Consider the following 21,057-nt stretch of genomic DNA (forward strand, 5'->3'; position numbering starts at 1 on the left):
TTTTCATAACTACGCTGTATAAAACGAATTTAAATTATAGTCTGTAAAAATAATAAATGGAATTTGATTTTTCAGTTGTTTATCAAACAAGTGATTGAGTATTGCATTGTTTGCTGTTGGAAACGTGTCGGAAACCATGCTAAATTGACATAGCGCTAAAAAGTCCCGAAATTTGAGCATTTCATAGCAGCATTGCAGTTGTATTTGCTTAAACGATTAAAACAATAATAAGGTTTTTTAACTCCATTCAGTTTATTAAATTGAAGACTTTAATCTATACACCGACGTCGACTGGCAGTCATTGCGCGATTACGAACTCGTCAGACGTGAAAATCGAGTAAGTACTCCGTTATACAATATCGGCACAAAAGTCTAAAAGTAGGTGTATCCTGCATCCATGTATATTATTATTTGGTAATAATAGTTGTTACAAACATCATTTCACCCTCCCCCCACCCCCTCTAGACAACTATATTATAACAATGCACCGCGGTTGATCGTTTATCGCGCGGTAAGTCGACGACAAAAATAAAAACCGTAATCGAATCTACCGTGAAGGGGTGAGGTCGGTGGATACATCGCCGCGAGCGCCGCCGCCGCCGCCGCCGTCATAGTCGACGTACGACGAGAGGGGTAGGCAGCGGCGGCGGGCCGACACGATCGGGAGACTGGCCGGCGCGGCCGATGACGATGACGAGCACGCGAATCGCGGTCGTTTAATATATAATAAAAATCTTACGCACACACGCGGGAGCTCAAGAGTAATGAAATTTATACGCATATGTGTGTGTGTGTGAACAGTGCCCACGAGCTGACGTACACACGGCGATGTACACACGGTGGCGGCGGCTGTGGCGGTGGAACGGAGCCAAGCGACCGGCGCTCAGAGAGAGGGAACCGTGTCCGGCGGCGACTCGCCGCGATGGAGTAGTGGATCGCAGTTTGGCGCATAAACGTGCAACGCTCGTCAGTCTCGTTCTTAGTTTAAAACGAGTCGCCGTCAATTAAACACACACAAACACACACACACATATATATTGCTCGATACGTATACGATTATTGTTGTGATTTTGTAATATTAAACACACGCACTATTTTAAAAATTCGTCCGCTCGACGAGTGTCGTTTTGATAAATTTTTTTTTTCAAACACTCGCGTTTTCGGAATTTTTTTTCGAACCGCGTCGGTTTTTTTTTTTTCGAGACTTTCTTCGACCCTCTATCCCCGAGTCGCCGCTCCATCAGTGTGTGCGTTTTCTTTTTTCGTGTGTCTCTCCTCCGAGGCCCGCCCGCCTGATCCGGAGGTACCAAGTTCGTTTTGCACGGTGCGAGAGGAAATATGGTCTCCGCGCCACTAAAATGATACCGGCGTACAAACCGTCGGGAGACAGTTTCGTCGAATACATATTCGTGCTCAACCACTCGAAAACCTGAACCGGGCCCAGTGCGCTACCGTTGCACCCTCGGACGGTTCTGTATAAACTTTATATCGCGACCGGACACGTTTCGCTCGTCGTCCCGCTCGGCTAACTACCGACGCCGCAGCCGAAAGCCGGAGGTCCTCTGGGCCACCGCCAGACAGCCGCCGCAACGTCGCCACAAACGGGCAGCATCGCCCGCTCATCCACCTCAGCCACGGCCGTTGTTTCTCGTAAATCAGTAAGTACCGTAGGTCGTTGTTTGTCCCACGCACCCCTTTGACCCCCGTTCACCAGTGGCCGTCATCATCGCGTGCCCTAGGTTAGTGTCGTCACTTCGTCATCGCGTCTAGGACCTTCCGATGTATAAACCCACTGACACTGAGCAAGTTTTTATTTGTTTTGCGTTCACCACCAACCACCCCGTATAGACGAGTTTCTCGGTCGAAACGGTATTTCTGCCGTTTGCAGAACTACCTATGACCTGGGTTTCCAATTCTGTTCCCGCGATCGATTCCGCCGCTGTGTCCCCTATTAAGTCAATATATATATAATAATCAGATTATTTTTATGATAAATCGCGTGCACCTCGCGTGTCTTATTATAGGCGCTTCGATGTTGACAAATGGCACAAAAATGTACGACGATAACTCGAATAGATTAGTCGAAAGTCCTTATGTACCTCTTTATCAACATGATTTATTATGATTTCGAGTGTTCGACGTTGGATGTATCACGGAAAGCTTACTTATTGTATTATTAACATGTGTACAAGCTCTAATTGTATCGCCGCGCCCGCGCGCAGTAGACGTTAATTGCAACAGCCAACAGGTATTATTATTATATATCGTGTTCGACGATAGTGCAACAGGTTAACCACGACATTTTTGATTCGCACGTGTCACTCGACGAGTATAATATTATGTAGGAAAGGCAGTTAGATATAATTTGACGCGTTTTGGTTATCTCGATATCAGTATTATCTATATCGTTATTTATTAGCTATTACACAATATATTATAAATATAAAATGAGCATAAAAGTTTTATGTACGATTTTATCCTGGATCTATACGTCAACACATTAATATTACGTACTATAAATCCATAGTTATACGATTTTTAAGAATTTTTCTATACATTTGAATAATGCTGTTTTTTAATTCTCGTAATATTTATCTCATCGATATCATCGTATGATTATAACTTGTCAGAATTAATATTTATTCCAAATTGATTTCAAAACGTCACCTTTCTTAAAAATAATCTAGATTAATCTGAAATACTAAATTTATACATTACAATCACAGAAATAATTATAGTATTGAGAAATATGTACATTGTACAGCTATATTATAGTTCACATATAAACATAATGTATTTTGGTATCACTTTCACTGAAAGTTGAAAGGTCAGTTTATTCGAGTTTTTAATCGTCGCAGATTCCTATTTTTGGTCAATAATATTGAATAATTTATTGTTATGATTAAGATTATTTATTGTTTTTACGTAATTGATTTACGTTTTAACATGGCTGAAAAATAATGTGTCTGCAGTAGGTAAAATGTCGCGATAATCATTCAATAAAAATATAATTTATTAAATAAACTGATAAATTATTTTATTATTATCAATCTCAATAATAATATTGTAGTTAAATTAAAATTATAATATTACCTACCGATTTATTATTATTCGTACCGATGCGTAATACATAATAAATCCATTATAAGGCTTAAAATAATAATGATAATATGTGATAAACCATTGATCAGTACTGCAGTGCTGCACTTCGTCAAAACGCCAGAGACGAAAAAAGTTAGACTGATATAGTATTAGATATCGGATGCGGTGGTGTTCAAGTGTACATTAATAATTTAGTTCGGAAATGTGATTAAAAACGATTTATTGAAAATATAAATGCCAAATTTAATGGAATAGAAACGCCGTCGTCGTATTGCATTTTTTTTTTTTTATTTTGGATCTTCTGTGGTGTGTAAAAAACACTATATTAAAATGAAAACGTATTAAATAATAAATTAAGTTTTTCGTCGATGGGTTTGGATTTACGTTTTGGAGCTGCGTCTCATCCGGGGTGATGCGCCGCGCACGCCTCCGCGTTTACCGTCGTCCGAACGGGGTCGGTCGCCGCGATTTTCCGACGGAAATAATGATGCCCCACACGACCATTCATCGCAACGTCGTCAAACGTAAACGAAAACGCGCCAGCGAACGACCGTATACGACGAGCACGTTGTATAAACACCAACGGTTGCGAACTAATCGGTTACATTTCGTGTGTATAGGTGCGTATATAATACAAGTAATACAACAGGCAATATAAAAATAAAATAAATCTAAAATAACCATTGTGTGTATTGGATGTTCTGAAATAGCCGTTGGGCAAGTGGCGGCGGTGGCGGCGGCGGCGGTGCGTTGAATTCTTTTCTATTTAGCGTGCGACCCCGCCGCCGTCTTTGCCGCTGGTTTGGGTGCCCGTGTTTTATTTTTCTTTATAGTTAATTTCCGTTTTTAAGCGGCCGAGGGACCGCCTTGAATATAAAATACAAATAACATACATAATAATATAATCATATGAAATAAACGCGGTCGGTCTCGGGTCGTGTTTTTTTTTCTCCATTAAGTTTTTCCAGACTTACCTATGCCTTCAGTAGAATTTTTTTTTTTATCCCTCTCTGTCTCTCTCCGTCTCACTCTCTCTCGCTCGCTCGCTCAGTCAATTAATACGACGCCGTATAAGGTTATCGTTTGTTGTACCTACCGCGTGTGTATAATATTATTATATTGTCCCGAAGAGACAATCTATACTACTACTGCCGCTGCCGTCGTGGGAAACCGTCTGCTCCGTCGACGACAAGACAAGACAAGACAGGACAGGGGCCGGTGGCCGGTATACAGTCGTGAGTGTGTGTGTGTGTGTGTGTGTGCGTGCGTATAAATGAAGAAATGTATGATTATAATTATTATTATTATCGTCATCATCGACCGCATAAATCAATGGTGCAAAACCGGTTGCGGAGGCGGCGCGTGTTTTAAAAATAGAAACGTCGTTTTTATTTATTTATTTTCGTTTTATTAGCCATATAACGTATTATATATATATTGTATATGTATATATACCGTGTATACACATATGGCCCGAGGAAATTGCGCGTAATATTCTCTTAGCGAACGGCTAATTGGCCACCGTCGTCGTATTTAGGTCTGTGTTTGGCGGCGTCCGAGTAGGCGGAAAATGAATACGCATAATAATAACATTATATGTATGGCAACAATAATAATTATTCGTGTATTGATATATACCCTCGTGCGACGTACGTCATACCGAAACCGAAAGAAAAAAAAAATACCGTAAATTTAATAACATGCGCGCGTGTGCTATGCACACGGCCGTTAAAATTCGCGAGGTCCTGCTGCCGATGTACTAAATATAGAGTGGCTTTAAATTTTTTTTTTCAAAAAGTATAAAACGCGAGTTTATTCTATTCGAATGTATCCAACGATCGTCGTACGTCGATCACCGTGTAATGCCCGTGATATTGCTATCAATGGCGACACCGACGATTTGTGTTTGTTTTTTTCTCACGGTCCGCCACTATTGACAAATTATTCCAATAATCACAGCGATAAATACCATTATAAACGGCTAAAATAAACAATACCTATATGATAAGCGGCTATTTTCGTCCGATTGTTTAATGATTAAAATTGTTTGTTTTTTATACTATTGACATTTTATTATGATGTAATTTAATGTTAATAACTAATAAGTGGTAGTATATAGTTTCTGTGTAGCGAGTGTAACTGTATGTACTGTACTACTTAATTGATTTATAACTTACAAATAATTTTTAACGTGTTTAATATATTTTTCAACCCGTTTTCTGGTCCGTAAATTTTAAAATAAATGTAGGTAAGTACTTAATCGTTTTTACAGTAACTATCGTAAGAAAATACTGTTGGAAAACTAAAAAACACTTATTGAAAATCTGAGGGAGTCTTGTTTTTCTTTCACACGCCGGAACTGACTAGAATTCGAGTGGAAGTCGAGAGACGTGTGTGCGACAGATCACTCTCGTGCAGGTCGTGTGTCATTCATAATATTCTTCGTATACTCGATCGCCGAGACGCCACCCGATTTATCGGTCGCTTTTTGTCCTACTCATAACTAATTTCTTTATCATATTTTCGCGTAAAATTATTTGAGTAATATTTTATGTTGTGCTGCAGTCGCAATTACGATTTATCCGTCTACGCCGCAGCTGTAAATTGTTTAGCGTGTCCACGCAGGTAGGACGTCTGCGAACGTTTCCAGACGGTTTCTACCGGTCAACCGTGCGTGTCCTCCGTAATAGCCGCCTTCTACAGTCTGTCCGCAAATAAACGCTGAACGCGTGCTTGAGTGTTTCGCGGCCAACGCAGACGAATTTGCTAACGTCCTCTGTCCCGCAATAATAATAAAGATAATAAATATTAATAATAAACTCCGACCTCGATATTTCGCCAATCCGTTGTTTCAATTTTGAGATCTTGACAAAAACGGAATTTTTACAAGTTTGATTCGAGATAGAAGAGTCATTTTTTAACGATTTTCTACCCTCTCTCCCCGAATCGTGAGGCCACAAATATATCGCTGCAGATAAAATTTAAATACATTTACTTAATAATAAATAAATAGTACCTATACCTGTGTAATATATTAGATTTGATTGACAAAATCTTTCTTAAATCTTGATACCAGCTCTAAAATATGATAATATCATTAATATTAAATAATATGATAGGTAGTGTATTATTTTATACAGTGAAACGAATACAATAATATTAATACAGGGCCACCGCCACAAATGGCACCCGCATCATGCCACTATGCCAGCTAATTATTATTATTTATTACTATTGTTATTATTGCGTCTCGAGCACCGCGCTCGTTCTCCAGTGTGTGTTGAACAGCAGTGTGGTGGTGTAGTGTCGTCGTGCGTGCTTTGATAACAACGGATTACGATTTTGCAAAAAAAAAAAGAACATCAAAATTCCTAAAATATTTTCACCCCCGTTGTAGCGTCCACCATTGCCAACTACGTTGCAAGTATAACTACAAACGAAATTATTATAACACACACACACACACACACACACACACACACACATATACATATACTGTCTTATATTATACCTATATATAAAATATATATAGAGAGTTATTCAATAAGAACGCTCTCATTCCCCCTTTTTCAATAATGGAATCCTTCAAGATCTGATTTTTGGGGTTTTCAAATATATTTATTATTTAAGACCATATTTTAAATTCCTGAATTTTTTGTATCACTTAAGAAGTGATCCAGAGTCCTGAGGAGATAAAAAATTAAATACTTCGTCATTAAAGAATAAAATGAGGGTGACCATACTTGATGAATCACTCTGTATAATATTATTATAGTATAGTATACTATATAGGCATTAGGTTTAGGTATACTACACACACTCATGATTTTATATATCGCGCGTTAGGCACGTACACGAACACCATCGATATTATTATACATGCACAGGTTTAATAATACTTACTCCGTTCCAATATTGTTTTTATTTTTCTACATGTATATTTTTTTTTTGACGCTTATCTGTTCTTATCGAAGAATTTTTTAACCATTTGGTATTTCATGTAATTATAAGTTTTATAACCGCGACGCATATACAAACGATTTATATATTGTTATATATTATATTTTAATTAGAGTGTATATTTATACACCATAATATGGAATATATGATATAATAGGTATACATAGCGGGCCATGGCGTCATTTTCTCATTTTTTCTGCAGATTTTTCATGAGTGGCAAATCTGGTGAACGCGATATGGCCCAACCCTACAGCATATATAATACTATCGGTATTCGATAGGATTACACTATTTATAATTATTATATAATTGAACGTGCACCTACTTTAGTCTAATAGGTGTGTACTTTATAATTGATTTTCACAAGCACGCGATGGTATGTAGTTTGTTTGTTCAGTCGTCTCTTAGATGTTTAATATGCCTGCATATTATATTTTATACATAATATTATAGTTATTAAAGATAACTACAAATAGCCAATTCTAGAGCGCCGTATTTAGATGGGGAGAACTACTAACTATTTCCTTTTAAATTTTAATATAAGTATGTATAATCATTAATCATACATTTTAAATATTCGAATTGTAATACGCTTTTGTGCTGCTATCATGCTATCACATTATGACGTATACGTCCACGTGGCTGATAAGAAATAGATTAAAATCAAATAGATCGCTCAAAAACTATACCGTGAACACGTGCAAATGAGTGCTTGACAGTTGTATGTTATTATTAGGTTTGTGTTCAAATTATAGCAATTTTCCGCGATTACCGAATAATGTGCAGCATATAATATTTTTCTCAAACACTTATGCATTGTGTAGACTTGTGTATCATAATCCGATCACTTATTTATTGTTAATCCTATAATAAAATAAATGACACACTACTAATGGCCATCACATGTGCACGGATTATTGTCAACAGTTGGTTATTTTCAAAATTTGATAAAAGCGATTAAAATTTTTTTCTCGTATATGCCTCAACTTTTGCGAGGCTCGTCACGTGAGCTACATGAAATTTTTCTCATCAACCCTTAGACAAAACAAGATGATTTTTATCCTGTCGTCTTGTTCACTTACATAATATTAATTATATTTATACTTATGCTATTGTGTTGAGTAGGATTTAATAACCGTAGGCTCGTAGCACTGTAACCTGTTGGTAGTTAGGAACCTATTAGTCATGTAATACGCGTGTACACTGTATGAAGGATGATTAATTCTTTAACATGGTGTCTAGATTTATGCACTGCTACAGTATGCTGCTACCTGATTGCGCAGCTTAAGTCGTTGAACGATTTTATACTTTAGTTTGTTCAATTCTATGACTCATGATTGTTAAATTTCATAAATACATACATATCTTAAGTACTAGAGCGTTCTCCAAATAAGTGTATTGAACGCAGATATAATAATATGTACGCGCATTGAATGACAATTTTTTTTTATTCTCGGAGTGTACCAACAAAACAATTTGAAGTAAAACCTCGACTAACATTTCTATCTACAATAAGGACATTTTTGTGAGACATTATTGTTAGTTACTATGTACCACGGTATCTTAAACACAGTCGTTTAGTATTATATTTATAAAAAATCCGGTATACATAAACCAGTTCAATGAATTACTCTCGATTTTGTGAAGAAAATATGTTTTTCCATTCAATAGAAATCTATAACACTAATCTAATTTATTGTTCAGCATCATATTATGTATAGTGTATATAGGTAACTACGATAATATTCAATCGTGCTAAAACTGAAAATACCATATACTATTGCGCGTACACTTTTATTTTTGCACAGTTGAACGACCCACTTAAATTTAACGTTAAAAACTGTTTTGGCGTTAAAACAAAGAAATGGTACAGACATTTTTTGAGATCCTATATATTTTTTTTCATTTAGTAACGCATTAATATTTCTGCAGTCGTATTTTATAAAAACATAAATTAATGTTAATATTAACCAGAATAATAAATAGTATGTATAGAGTGTAGACATTATATTAATTTAACAATAATTGTTGTAATATATTACAAGTGGTTTGATTTTAAAAAATGTTTTAAAAATAGTGTAATAAAATAGACTAGTAATATAATATATAATAATCAACGATAAAATGCAAATAGTGCAGAAAATTTTGAAAGTTCGATATTCGTGATGTTATCATCGACTTATTCTGCAGAATTAACATTCCAATTATTTTATGAGTTCGTGTGTCAACATTTATAAAAGTTATCTCAATTCAACTCCCCCACCTTCCACCCGAATAATGGATATTAAGTACAGATGGCGACAGTATATACATATATCTAAATTAAATATATATATATTAATATGTTTACATTATTTTAAGAAGCAAATGCGATATCGTCGTACATTCGTACTATCTAATACGGTTTTACAGTTATTTCTGTCGGCGACTCGGAGCGATTTTTAATTAATTCTGTGTTGAAATGAATATATAGACGTTTGGTGTTTTAACTTCGCACGGCCGACATCTAGAAACAAATAGCCGAATTAATAGACAGACTTACGCGTGTCTAGGAATAGCGACATTATTTATTATTATACACGATTTTCGAGAAATTCGTTCAGCATTAATAATAATAATAATATTAACTGTCCAATTCTCTTGTTCACGTCTATTACGAAAGCTGTAACGTTATCATCACACACGCAATTATGGCCGTCGGATGTCACGGTCGTGCGAAAAGAGTAGTTTTGGCCAAAGGTTCTTCTTGCAGAAATACGTCGGTTTTAATTTTTTTTTCTGACGTCAAACGAATCGTGTCACGTTTTCACGGACTGCATGAGATGCGCAGCGTTTGTGCCAAAAAAAAAAAAACAAAATATACAGACGTATATAAAATTAAAAAAATATTCGTAAGAAATACCTCCGCGGGAAAAGCGCGATTCGATAACGATTTCCGGTTGGGGTGAAATGAAAATCTTAGCGTATACTACAGATTCCTAAAATAACCATGTGTTTATAGATGGGAATTTTACCTAAATACGTTGATTAAATATTTTATCAATGCTATGTATTATTCTCTATTTAGGCAACATTATGACACATGCGCAGACTTAAAATAAATTTTTTATGAAGGTACATAAAAAATATATTAATTATTCCGTTTCCATTATTTCTTTATTATTATTAAACTTATAAGTAATATTAGGTATTCACAATAATATTGATGTACGTATGATAAATTATCATTACGATGATGCTCGCGTATACATCGATATTATAATTTCTTTAGCGAACTCAAAAGGTCAATATATAATATGTCTAATTATATTTTAATACTGCGCAAATTGTGTATGACGCCGAGTAATTAGTGAACTATTATACGATATTATTATTATTTCGCAAGTGCAATTTCGATAGCGCGCGAGTAGGCAGTTTTCGGCAGTCCGTTGAAATAAATCTTTGATGTCTCGGTCCGGGTTATCAATCTGTAGAGATATAACAGTGTACGTGTGTGCTCCGTTCCTTGGTGTGTATAAAGAGCTTATAATTGATTATAATAATAATAATATATAGTAACGTCGCGTATTACTCACACTTTCGGCCGTTCCACATGTGTACACAATACTGTATATATTATTATATTAGGTATAATCATTGTGCATCGTCGGTTTCCGCTCGCAAACTGTATTATACGCTTATCGCATCGCACTATAAGAATAATAATAATATAATTTACAAATCACGCGATAAATGCCTATATAAGTATACGAACAATGTTATAATTTCTCACGAGACTTTCCGAGACGTTCTATACATTGAATATACGAACAATTCCATCAAGTATAAGTTAAGTACACGGACGCCCGTCGAGGGTAGTTATGCGAGCGAATTTTTATATAGCGTGCCACGTTTTCATTCTTTCGTGATGATACCCATACGCACACCTGTACGAATCAATGGGGTCGATGAACTTTTCAGTGTTTTTTGTTTTTCATCTCCCGTGGACCGATCCCATGATGTGCCTACCGCGGAATGTGTGTCTTTAGATCTAGGTCAAGGCTCCGATTCCCGAGGCGATATCAATTGAGACAGAGACAGACCAAAAAACAGGGGTCCCATTATTGTGATGTAGTCCTACGATCGCAGACTTATTCCGGACACGAGTTGTCGCCGCGTGTGCACGTAATATATGATATATAGATATATACCTATTATGTTGCTATACGTAGGCTACGTGTAAGACTTACGATAATGACGTGTTTTTAGAACTGCAGAGTTCTAAAGTGGGGAGGAGGATCGATTCCTCTCACCCACCTATACCGTTTATAGACGACGCAACGACAACTACTACAACGACGTGCACTGATTGGTAGAAAATAATACATCATTTAGTATTGATTATATTATTTACATATATTTATATATACGATTACGATGGGTAATTATATATTAATTAAAATATGATAATAACGAGTATATCCGCTGGTTGCACATTTTTTATTTGGGTTTTAATCGTTCACAAACTGTCCAAGGTCTCTTTCCCGTGTCCGGGCCTCCCAAAGAAAATTTCATAGTAAAATATTAACACGCAACTATCCTCTGACCGCTCATCCACCGATTGCACGACACGGATCACATAATCATTTAATCGATTTTAAATCTACATTAGTCGTACGCTATAAGCACCTGTTTAATATATACATAAACATTATATTATACACTTATATATATTATACATATACGGGAATCCACGTGTCTAAATTATGTTTTTGCGAAACGGCGCAATTTTTATTGCCATTAAATGTACAAATGAGGTATTCGAGGTCGTAAGTGAATTTTGCGACCGGCTTAAACTTTTATTGCATATGTGCTGCACTCGCCAAAGAAGAAAACAGAAAGCTTCTATGTGCATTTATCATTCGAATCTTAGTATATAAATTATAATGCGATTTTTTTTCTTGGATCCAGCACAAGTTTTTTTCTCACATAGTCATTATTCATTATATTACACCACAAAATAAACGCGCAATCAATTATCGTCTTACACAGTTTGTCTTGTTATTATATACATTTTGTTTCGTAGAAAAATAAATGTAAGTATCTAGTATTTATACACTATTACGAGTCGTATAAATCCAACAATATACGCGTGTAATAAACGCGATTTATTCAAATGGAAACAAACAGCTTTGACAGAAACAGTAATATAGGCACAAGTCAAAATTAATTTCAAAGTATATTATTAACGTATAAGGAGAACACATGTGATTTATGTATACATATATATATAACAGAAAATAATACATTTATTTTTAAAACTATAACGTATGATATATTAATATATATATAATATAATAATATCTTCATCGTTTTTCTAAGATAAGTGTTATTACAATAATATGACTTTGCCTTTAATGCATCTCGTTCAAGTACCTAAACCTGTATATTATTATTAATTAATAGCTTTACGCGAAAACAACACTTATTATTATGTAATATTTGCTGTAAATTGATGTATTATAGGCACTTAATACAAAAAATATAATTAGTTACGTGTATAATAATATATAGATATTACTACTACTCTGAGTTAGGCGAAAAAATCGACTATAACGACGATTAGATAAAAAAAATTAACATCGTTTAATAACCCATTGTATGTATGAAAAACATTTAAAATCGTAAACGCAATTGTATTGTTTTTAACCACGATAAATATTATTAACATTTCACACCTTCTACTAAAATTCTATATCGTCGCAGCCAAGTCGATAGAACGGACAAAAATGGGTTAAAAAAAAAACCGTGGAACGCTTCTAATTGGTTCGACAATGGGTTTGAGGCGAACATAACGTATTATTAAAATGATAATCTAGTTTTTCTCGGAATTAAACACTGTCGCTCGCGTTTACGCGACAACAACATATAAATCGTTCGTTTTAAAAAAATAATAATAAAGAAAAAAATCCTCGTTTCACAAAGCTGAATATATAATATATATATTATGTTAATGTGTTATAATAATATTTGGAACGCTAGGTCATCGTCGTTGGGAGAACACATACGTGTAAAACATATAATATAAAAACGGACAGAACTGCGGGAGTCGGACAGTTATGTCAATCGGTGCGTTTAGTGGATGTATAAAAATCGTTTCATGTAAGTAGAATTCGTTTTGCGACCTCGATCCGAATATTGTATTTGTATTACCCAAATGTACGCGAAAGCTGTATAAAAAAAAAAACGCAAACGTTCATTAAATATTTTAATTATATTATTCGTAAATAGGTGGAACCTAGCAAACCTCGACGCACGCGATGTGCACGGTATACGTATAATATTATGTATGGGGTTAGCGGCGGTGATGCAGTTGTATACCACGTACCTATCTGTTATACATCTATATAATATTATGTACGACGATGACGCGTGCGCCGATCTGCCGAGGTGACATTGGCGTAAGAACAATAAATAATTATTCCCTCGTCCGACAATGCCTACACCTAATAATATAATATATTATATATACACTAGACTTATAAAGTATGTGCATAGCATTAATACATGGGCAATATGGCCCGGAACTCTGGTATGTGGTGACTTGATGTTAAGCGTATGTATATATATTTAAACTTACAATATTATAATTGTATCGGTGACAAAATTATAATACTTAATATTTTATTATTATCGTTCGCGGCACCGCCGTCGCGTCCGTCGTGATGCCAAGTCGCCACGATGTATTACAGTCTACTATCGCACGGAATATATCTATAGATACCTATATATATTTTACGGTATACCGTGCACTGCATCAGAAATGACGGTACGAATTCGAACCGTTTGGTGTCTATAATAATATGTTTAGGTACACACGAAATAATAGATATATAATAATAATATTACCGTCGTCAGCCCATATAGCGCTGAATAAACATCACAATATTGTAGATTTCGCGGTCGTGTAAATATTTATATATTATATAAAGTCGAGTGCGTTTACAGCACATATATATATATAAATATCGTGTAGGTTTGTGTATGTGTGAGTGTGTGTAGAGGTTCCGTCGTCGGGCGACAGCGTTTACGCGAAAAATTGCGCAACTTAAAAAATTTGGCAGTGATAATGTAATATATTCATAGAAATTTCTTTATTTGTTCAAGTTGTAGCTCTTTGCACCGTAGCATATATAATACTATAATAATGCAAGATTATTATAATACACGTATACTTGGCGACGCGTAATATGTCATCACGGCGCCCTGTATATTATGTGTGTGTGTGTGTTTGTGTGTGTGTTATCAGTGGCAGTTTATTCACGTTAGACTTTGTATATAATAAAATTTCGTTTTAATGACGTTATTAAGACGACGACGGGCTTTGTACTTTTACAGTGAGATCACAATTCACAGCTCCATAGTGTAGGATGATATTATAATGATATATTTTTGCACGGACTAAATCGAAAGCGATTTTCATAATAAAAACAGTTTTTAAAATCTAACACAAGAGGCACACCGCGGGTTAACGAAAGTGTTTACTGTATAAAATGAAAATCTATAACGAAATTTTTTCTCATGTACGTGTATACCTATATATATTCGCGCGGGACCAATGATGTCATGCGAAGCTATCGCACTATAATACCGTCGGCGGCGGCGCCATCGCGCACCCTAGAAACTCATCTACGGCCATTAAAAATGTCCGTTTTCGTATATATGTAATGTTCTCGGTCTTGAGTCATGAATTTAATATCGACGACTGGCTCGGACGGCTCACGGTGGACACACCTCCTTTTTTTTTACCTACATTTTTGTCTTTAATTTTTTGTATAATATCGTTTGCAGTTGTACCGTTAACGCGGTTATGTTCACCTATACAATTTGTCTATAATTGGTTTTGTTTTTTACAGATGTCGAAATACAGTGTGATGGGCTACGAACCCGCACTAGTACTGGTCGCCACGCTGATGGCGATAATGGCTGTGTCCGTGGTCGCCGTGCCGGCCGCTCACCACCTACACCACCACTCAGGCGGCCACCACCGGATGACGGGTAACGGCGCGGCCGGCTCGTCGTCGCCCTCGTTGTCGGGCATCGATCACCCGCTCAGCAAACGGTCGTTCTTCGACATCCAGTGCAAAGGCGTGTACGACAAGACGATATTCGCCCGACTAGACAGGGTGTGCGAGGACTGTTACAACTTGTTCCGGGAACCACAACTCCACTCACTGTGCAGGTTCGCATCGCCCTCTCTCAGTACCCCTCCATCACGTCCCGTTCGACCCGTTATCACCCGAAACCCACCGCCCACACACCCGATAACTGTATACCCACATAATAATTGCAAGTCCAAGTCCGTTACTCGCCGCCGCACGTCATCCGCTCGTTTTTTCCCCTTTATACGAAGCTGGTTTTCGCTAAAAATTCGCGTAACAAAATTAATACGATGTTATGGCATTTTGCGATAACACACGCTCCCTTTATACAATACATGTAATATATTTGCACAATAATCACAATAAATTATGTATTTTGAGATAAACGGTTATGAAGCACCACCACCTATACTCATTTACACGTTAACGTTGGAATTTTTTTGTTAAAACGCGACGATTATAAATACTGAGAAAACGATCGTCTTGTCGCTAGTAGGAATAAATATATCACTGCGTAATTCGCACCATAATTGAGGAATTTGAGCAGAATTTTTCACTCCGCGATATAATAGATTGACACGTGTACATGAATACAGCCCATACAGGACAATCGAGATGCATTTATACACTGCAGTTATGTTTGGTGTAAAATATTTTACAATAGTTACAGACCTACCTAGCCGATAATATCAGCAAACGTTGCATGTAATGTATGCGTGATCTAAGTCACTACCGATCGACGTTATACTCCAAAAAACCATTGTTGAACTGTATAATATTATATGATGCTCGAACGCACTAAACGGGCCTCTCAATCCGAGATTGGATATCGCATATTTTCTCCGGACTTATACACATTATTACACTTCCTTCTATCTGTTCGACAAACATCGCAAAGCGTAAATTAAAACATGTTATGTAACGTTAAACATTATGCTAACATAATATAATGATATAAATAACAATTATAATATCTATAATAACTGTTATATAATATATCGCGTGATTGCATATCTTTCAATGTAATAATAATAATAATATGTCGACATGTCGTCACGATTTCGGCAGGATAGCTGTCGGTCTTGCACTCGATGAGCATCTGTATGAAAAAATGCAATCGATGATAGTAGGTATAATATAATATTTTCCGAGAAAAAATCCACAAACCGTAACCATATACTAAATAATAAAGTAAAATAAACGTCGTATAATATATTTTTGATCGTCGTATTTATATGTCATCATCTTCGATCGTAACTGCTGACGACTCATCCGTCGGTTTGTTTAATCTTATTTTTCACAACGATTTTAATACCAAAAACTGAGTCGTCCTCCATCAGATCAAGTTGATAAACAATTTTAACAATTATATAATATTTTATCGTCCGCGTCCGACGTTCGCATTTTCGAATTCATTTCATTAACTACGTCACTTGACGTGCGGAATGTTTTGAATTTTGTTTTTGTTTTTTTTTTAATCTACACGAATATTCCCCCTACCCCTCCCCAAAACATCTACTCGCCCTCGACGCGTTTTGTCGACGGTCAGACGTCAACAAATACCTAACAAACAGTTGGTTTTGCAGGAAAAATTGCTTCACGACAGATTTTTTCAAAGGATGTCTGGACGTGCTCCTGCTTGAGGATGAAGTGGAAAAGATACAGAAGTGGATTAAACAGTTGCACGGGGCTGATCCTGTCGGGGTTGGGGCTTAGGTATTTTTTTCTTTTGTTTATCATTGTTATTAATATTATTATTTATTATTTTTACGCTCCATCGATCCTATCCTATTCTTCATCATCATCTACACGGGTACATAGGCGTAATACAAGGCTTGGATGTCGTTGTACTTAAATGTAATCGAAATACTTGGATATTTTATTTATATAATGAAATCTTATTATCGCTTAACAGTATTTTTAATGTCAATTTAATTATATCCGTTTTGAGATTTTACAAAAAATGTTATGGCATATTTTAAAAATATTTTAATAAGTTATATGCTCATACCTTTAAGAATATAAGAAAATATATAAAGGTACAATTTTAATAAATTCTTAAATTGTAAATTACCGTTGCATTAAATTAATTTACACCGCAATCGTTTTATTTGAGACGATTTTGTTTTCTCTAACCTATACAACAGGACTAAATTTTTTTAAAAACAACATCCGAGCCCTGTGGTAATGAGTCATGCGATTATTAAAAAATACGACGTGTTCTGGATTACTTAAATAGGTCGGTTTATAGGCAAAATTAGTTATCGTTTCTATAGTTTTTGTTTAATATTTCACAATCAAAATGGACCAATAGAAAAACCAATTACGTGTGGAAATACGTGAAACGCTGAACTTTGACGTTTAGAATAACAACAAAACAATTTTATTAAGTATATAACATTATATTTTAAAATATACAATATGTATAGTTAATTAAACCGTTTATGGGATAGTACGCGAGTCTGTAATATTACGTTCTATGGAGATTTCATATTCAGCGATTATCATCATGAATGCTCAGTGGACAGAAATTGACTAAAATATATCATATTATAATATATTATGTATATAATTAAACAGGAGAGGCAGCGAAACGCTAATTTATTTAAATTATTGTCGGCAGAATTCTTATTACTATTTCGAAAGGGTGACAAGGAATAGATTGTATGACATAATCCATCTTAACTTTTCTTTTATCTCATATTGTTTACGAAAGTGATACAGTTTGTTATTTATATTTCTACTTTGTTTTTAATAAACATGAAATAATTGCTCTGTTTTTACCACTTTTGTATTTTGTACCCTTAACACTATTATTGATAATTAACTAACATTAATCATAATATATTATTATCACTACATTTACCAATAGGATCTTAATGGTCATTTACTAATATATTTGTTTTTTTTTTTACAGATCTACGTGCTTCAACACGGTATACTTTAAGGCTTGTTTGGAGTCTCTTCAAATGTTAACGGAGGAGACTCAATACAACCAGATGGTCGAGTTCTTGGGGAAGAAATAAAATATATAATAAAATATGGTATATGTACTCCCCGCATATATTTTATTTATTTTTGGTTATTTATTTATAAACCAGACATTGGCCGTCAAAAAACCTATTCTAGTCTATTCAGAGAAAGCAACAGCATTACATACAAAATAATATCGAAGAAATATGTTTACTTTCCCTAGATGAATTTTTCTAATTTATTAAATAGATTATAAGATTTTGTTTTTAATTTTTGTTTATAAAACTTATTTGTTTGTTTTTAATTTCTAAGAGTTGTATTATAAATTATATTATTATATATAAAAGAAAACAAATTTTAATAACTTTTAATAAGAAATGTGTAATATTTTTTATTTTATATAAAAAGAAAAACTGTATTTTTTTTTTTTTTGTATTTATTTAATTTAAAAATGAAATATAAGATGACAACTCTGATGAATTTATGACACATAGCCTTGTTTCACTAACAAAATATTTTTAGCCTTTCGCTTTGAGATAAATAAAAAAAATATTTAGACTCTTTAAGCAGTTGTTTTGGTATTTCTAAGATATAAGAAAAAACTGGATTTTAAGTTCCCATTCCTATATAACTATGATTTTATTGCAACAAAATCATATTTTATAATTTATAATAATAATAAAAAAAAATACAGATTTAATGTATAGTTGGATTTTATATTACACTGAGGCGAAAAAAAAAATCATAACTGTCTAAATAGTCTCTAAATACATTATTGGAAATTATTGTGTTGGTAAGTTAAGAAGAATGTTTTGTCCTGGGGGGAAATATGACACTTGTCTAGATCTAGATAGTTGATAAGCAATATCCTCTGCAGCTTCAATTCTTCTTAACTCGACCAAACCTTCACCCGCATCTCCAAATGATTTTGCTAACATTGAAGCAGCTTCTGAATCTCCCTGGGCTGAAATAATAGAAGCTTGTTTTTGTTGTTCTGCTTTTTCTACCAAAAATCTTGCTCTTTCTGCATCTTGTTGAGCCACTTGTTTCAATTCTACAGCCTGAGTGAACTCCTTACCGAATGTTAAATGGGTAATTGAAATATCATCTAACACAACACCAAACTGTCCAGCACGTTCAATAAGAGTTTCACTCACCTAACAACAAAATAAGTAATTTAATTTATAAACAAAAATATTATATTTAAGAATTATTTATATTTACTTTACGAGAAACATTTTCTCTCTGAGTGATAAGCTCGCCTGCATCAAACTGTGCCACTACAGCCTTTAAGACTTCAGTGGTGATTGAGGGTAAGACACGTTCATCATAATCTACACCTAAAATAGTGTATATTTTTGGCAATTGTTCTGGAAGGGGTCTGAATAATATTCTGAGGGTGATGTTAACGTTTTGCAAATCTTTGCTACCAGTGATGACTGGGACGTTCCTGGGACGTGAGCGGACATCAAAAATGATTGGCTTCTGTACCCAGGGAATTAAAAAATGTGTTCCTTCTCCAACCACAGTGTTCTTTATTCCTGTAAATCTGTCAAATATGACAGCTCGATGACCACCATCAACATTATATAATGCTGTATTAGCTACACTGCCAGCTACTGCTAGACCAAGACCTAATTGACCAATTCGATTGAACAGTTGTGCGGCCATACTCTTTTATTCTATTAACATATACAATAAATTAATTGATACAATTTTAATATAATATTTAAGAAAATATAATGCTAGAAATTGAACAAAACATAGTTTTTAATCAACAATACAGTAGAATATGGTATATGGTATACCATATAATCTTGTAAGATACAAATCTTAGATGTATCTTATTACTTATTAGTTTTAAAATAAAAATTATTTAAATTATTTTTACTATAATTACAAATTTAATATTAACCATGATTTTATAATTGTTTGTGACCTACAACATTATAACTAGGTTTATAATATGATTATTTTTAATTTTAAAATCAAAAGTGGTGATTATGGACTAAGATATAATAATAATAATAATAATATATTCCTGTGGTAGTAATGTACAATTAGTTAAATAAAAGAATAAAAATTATTATACTACAGGTAAGATTTATGCAATTTAACTTTAAGTAACACTACCTAACATATAATTTAATAGTATTTAACTTTTATAAAACCTTGTAAAACATTTTACTTATCTACCCATAATTGATAAGATTTTTTTTTTAATATTCCAACAAAAGTATTTAATGGCATATTATTTTTGAAGTTCTAGATGATGCTATTTCCAAGTATTAAGTTTGTTTTTGAAAATAAAATACACTCAATTGACATGATAGTGTGTCAATAAAATATAAAAATATACAGACATTAACGAGTACATTGTATCGGTATGTGAGCATACATAGTTACTTAACTCACCTATTGCTCTTTAATCTATCCAAATATTATATTATATTGTGCAACTATAATGTACATGATTTACAAAAAAAATATTTAAGTACATATAACTATTCTACATAATCAAGACTTATAGTTATACATTAGTTAAAATATAGGTAATCAGAAAACTTCAATATGACCTGAATTAATTATCTATGATTTTATTTACTGTGTATGAGTTATTGGAATACTTATGCTTAGATCATACTTACGAGTTTTCGCCAATTCAACAAATAGGTTTAAGAAAAAGAATTTTATTTTTCACTTTGGACTGGCAATTGGTTAACTAGAAAGTAAGGGATTTATTCATCAATCATTAAAAATTAAAATCGGCAAATTATATTTTACATGATTCATTCTTAGGTTAGGTTTTGATAAATGTTACTAACTTCATTCTCATAAGAAAATTAAATATATCTTAAATACTTATAACCAAATAAACATA

The 21,057-nt window shown here is 34.2% G+C and overlaps 2 protein-coding genes across 4 annotated transcripts in view; one reads left to right on the forward strand and one right to left on the reverse strand.

The window, feature by feature from the left end:
* The window catches only part of LOC114123317 (ion transport peptide-like), an 87,157-nt gene extending 68,415 nt beyond the window's left edge, over positions 1–18,742 (forward strand). The window contains exons 1-4 of one of the 3 annotated variants that reach the window (XM_050204749.1): positions 926–1,658; positions 14,958–15,283; positions 16,790–16,919; positions 18,121–18,742. In XM_050204749.1, coding sequence (XP_050060706.1) covers positions 14,958–15,283; positions 16,790–16,919 — 456 coding nt within the window. In that variant the 5' untranslated portion in view covers positions 926–1,658 and the 3' untranslated portion in view covers positions 18,121–18,742. Of the gene's footprint in view, positions 1–925; positions 1,659–14,957; positions 15,284–16,789; positions 16,920–18,120 lie in introns of those variants that run through there. The other 2 variants (XM_050204748.1, XM_027986251.2) reach the window with 2 other exon arrangements.
* A 54-nt stretch (positions 18,743–18,796) lies between these two features.
* Positions 18,797–20,980, reverse strand: LOC114123318 (protein l(2)37Cc). The gene is made up of 3 exons (XM_027986253.2): positions 20,825–20,980; positions 19,401–19,858; positions 18,797–19,333 (listed from the first exon to the last, which is right to left on the reverse strand). Exons 2-3 carry the CDS (start codon positions 19,845–19,847, stop codon positions 18,959–18,961), a joined length of 822 nt encoding a protein of 273 aa, XP_027842054.1. The 5' UTR covers positions 19,848–19,858; positions 20,825–20,980; the 3' UTR covers positions 18,797–18,958.
* Between the last annotated feature and the right edge of the window lie 77 nt (positions 20,981–21,057).

Source organism: Aphis gossypii, chromosome 3 (genome assembly GCF_020184175.1).
Source record: "Aphis gossypii isolate Hap1 chromosome 3, ASM2018417v2, whole genome shotgun sequence".
Taxonomy (NCBI): Eukaryota; Metazoa; Arthropoda; class Insecta; order Hemiptera; family Aphididae; genus Aphis; species Aphis gossypii.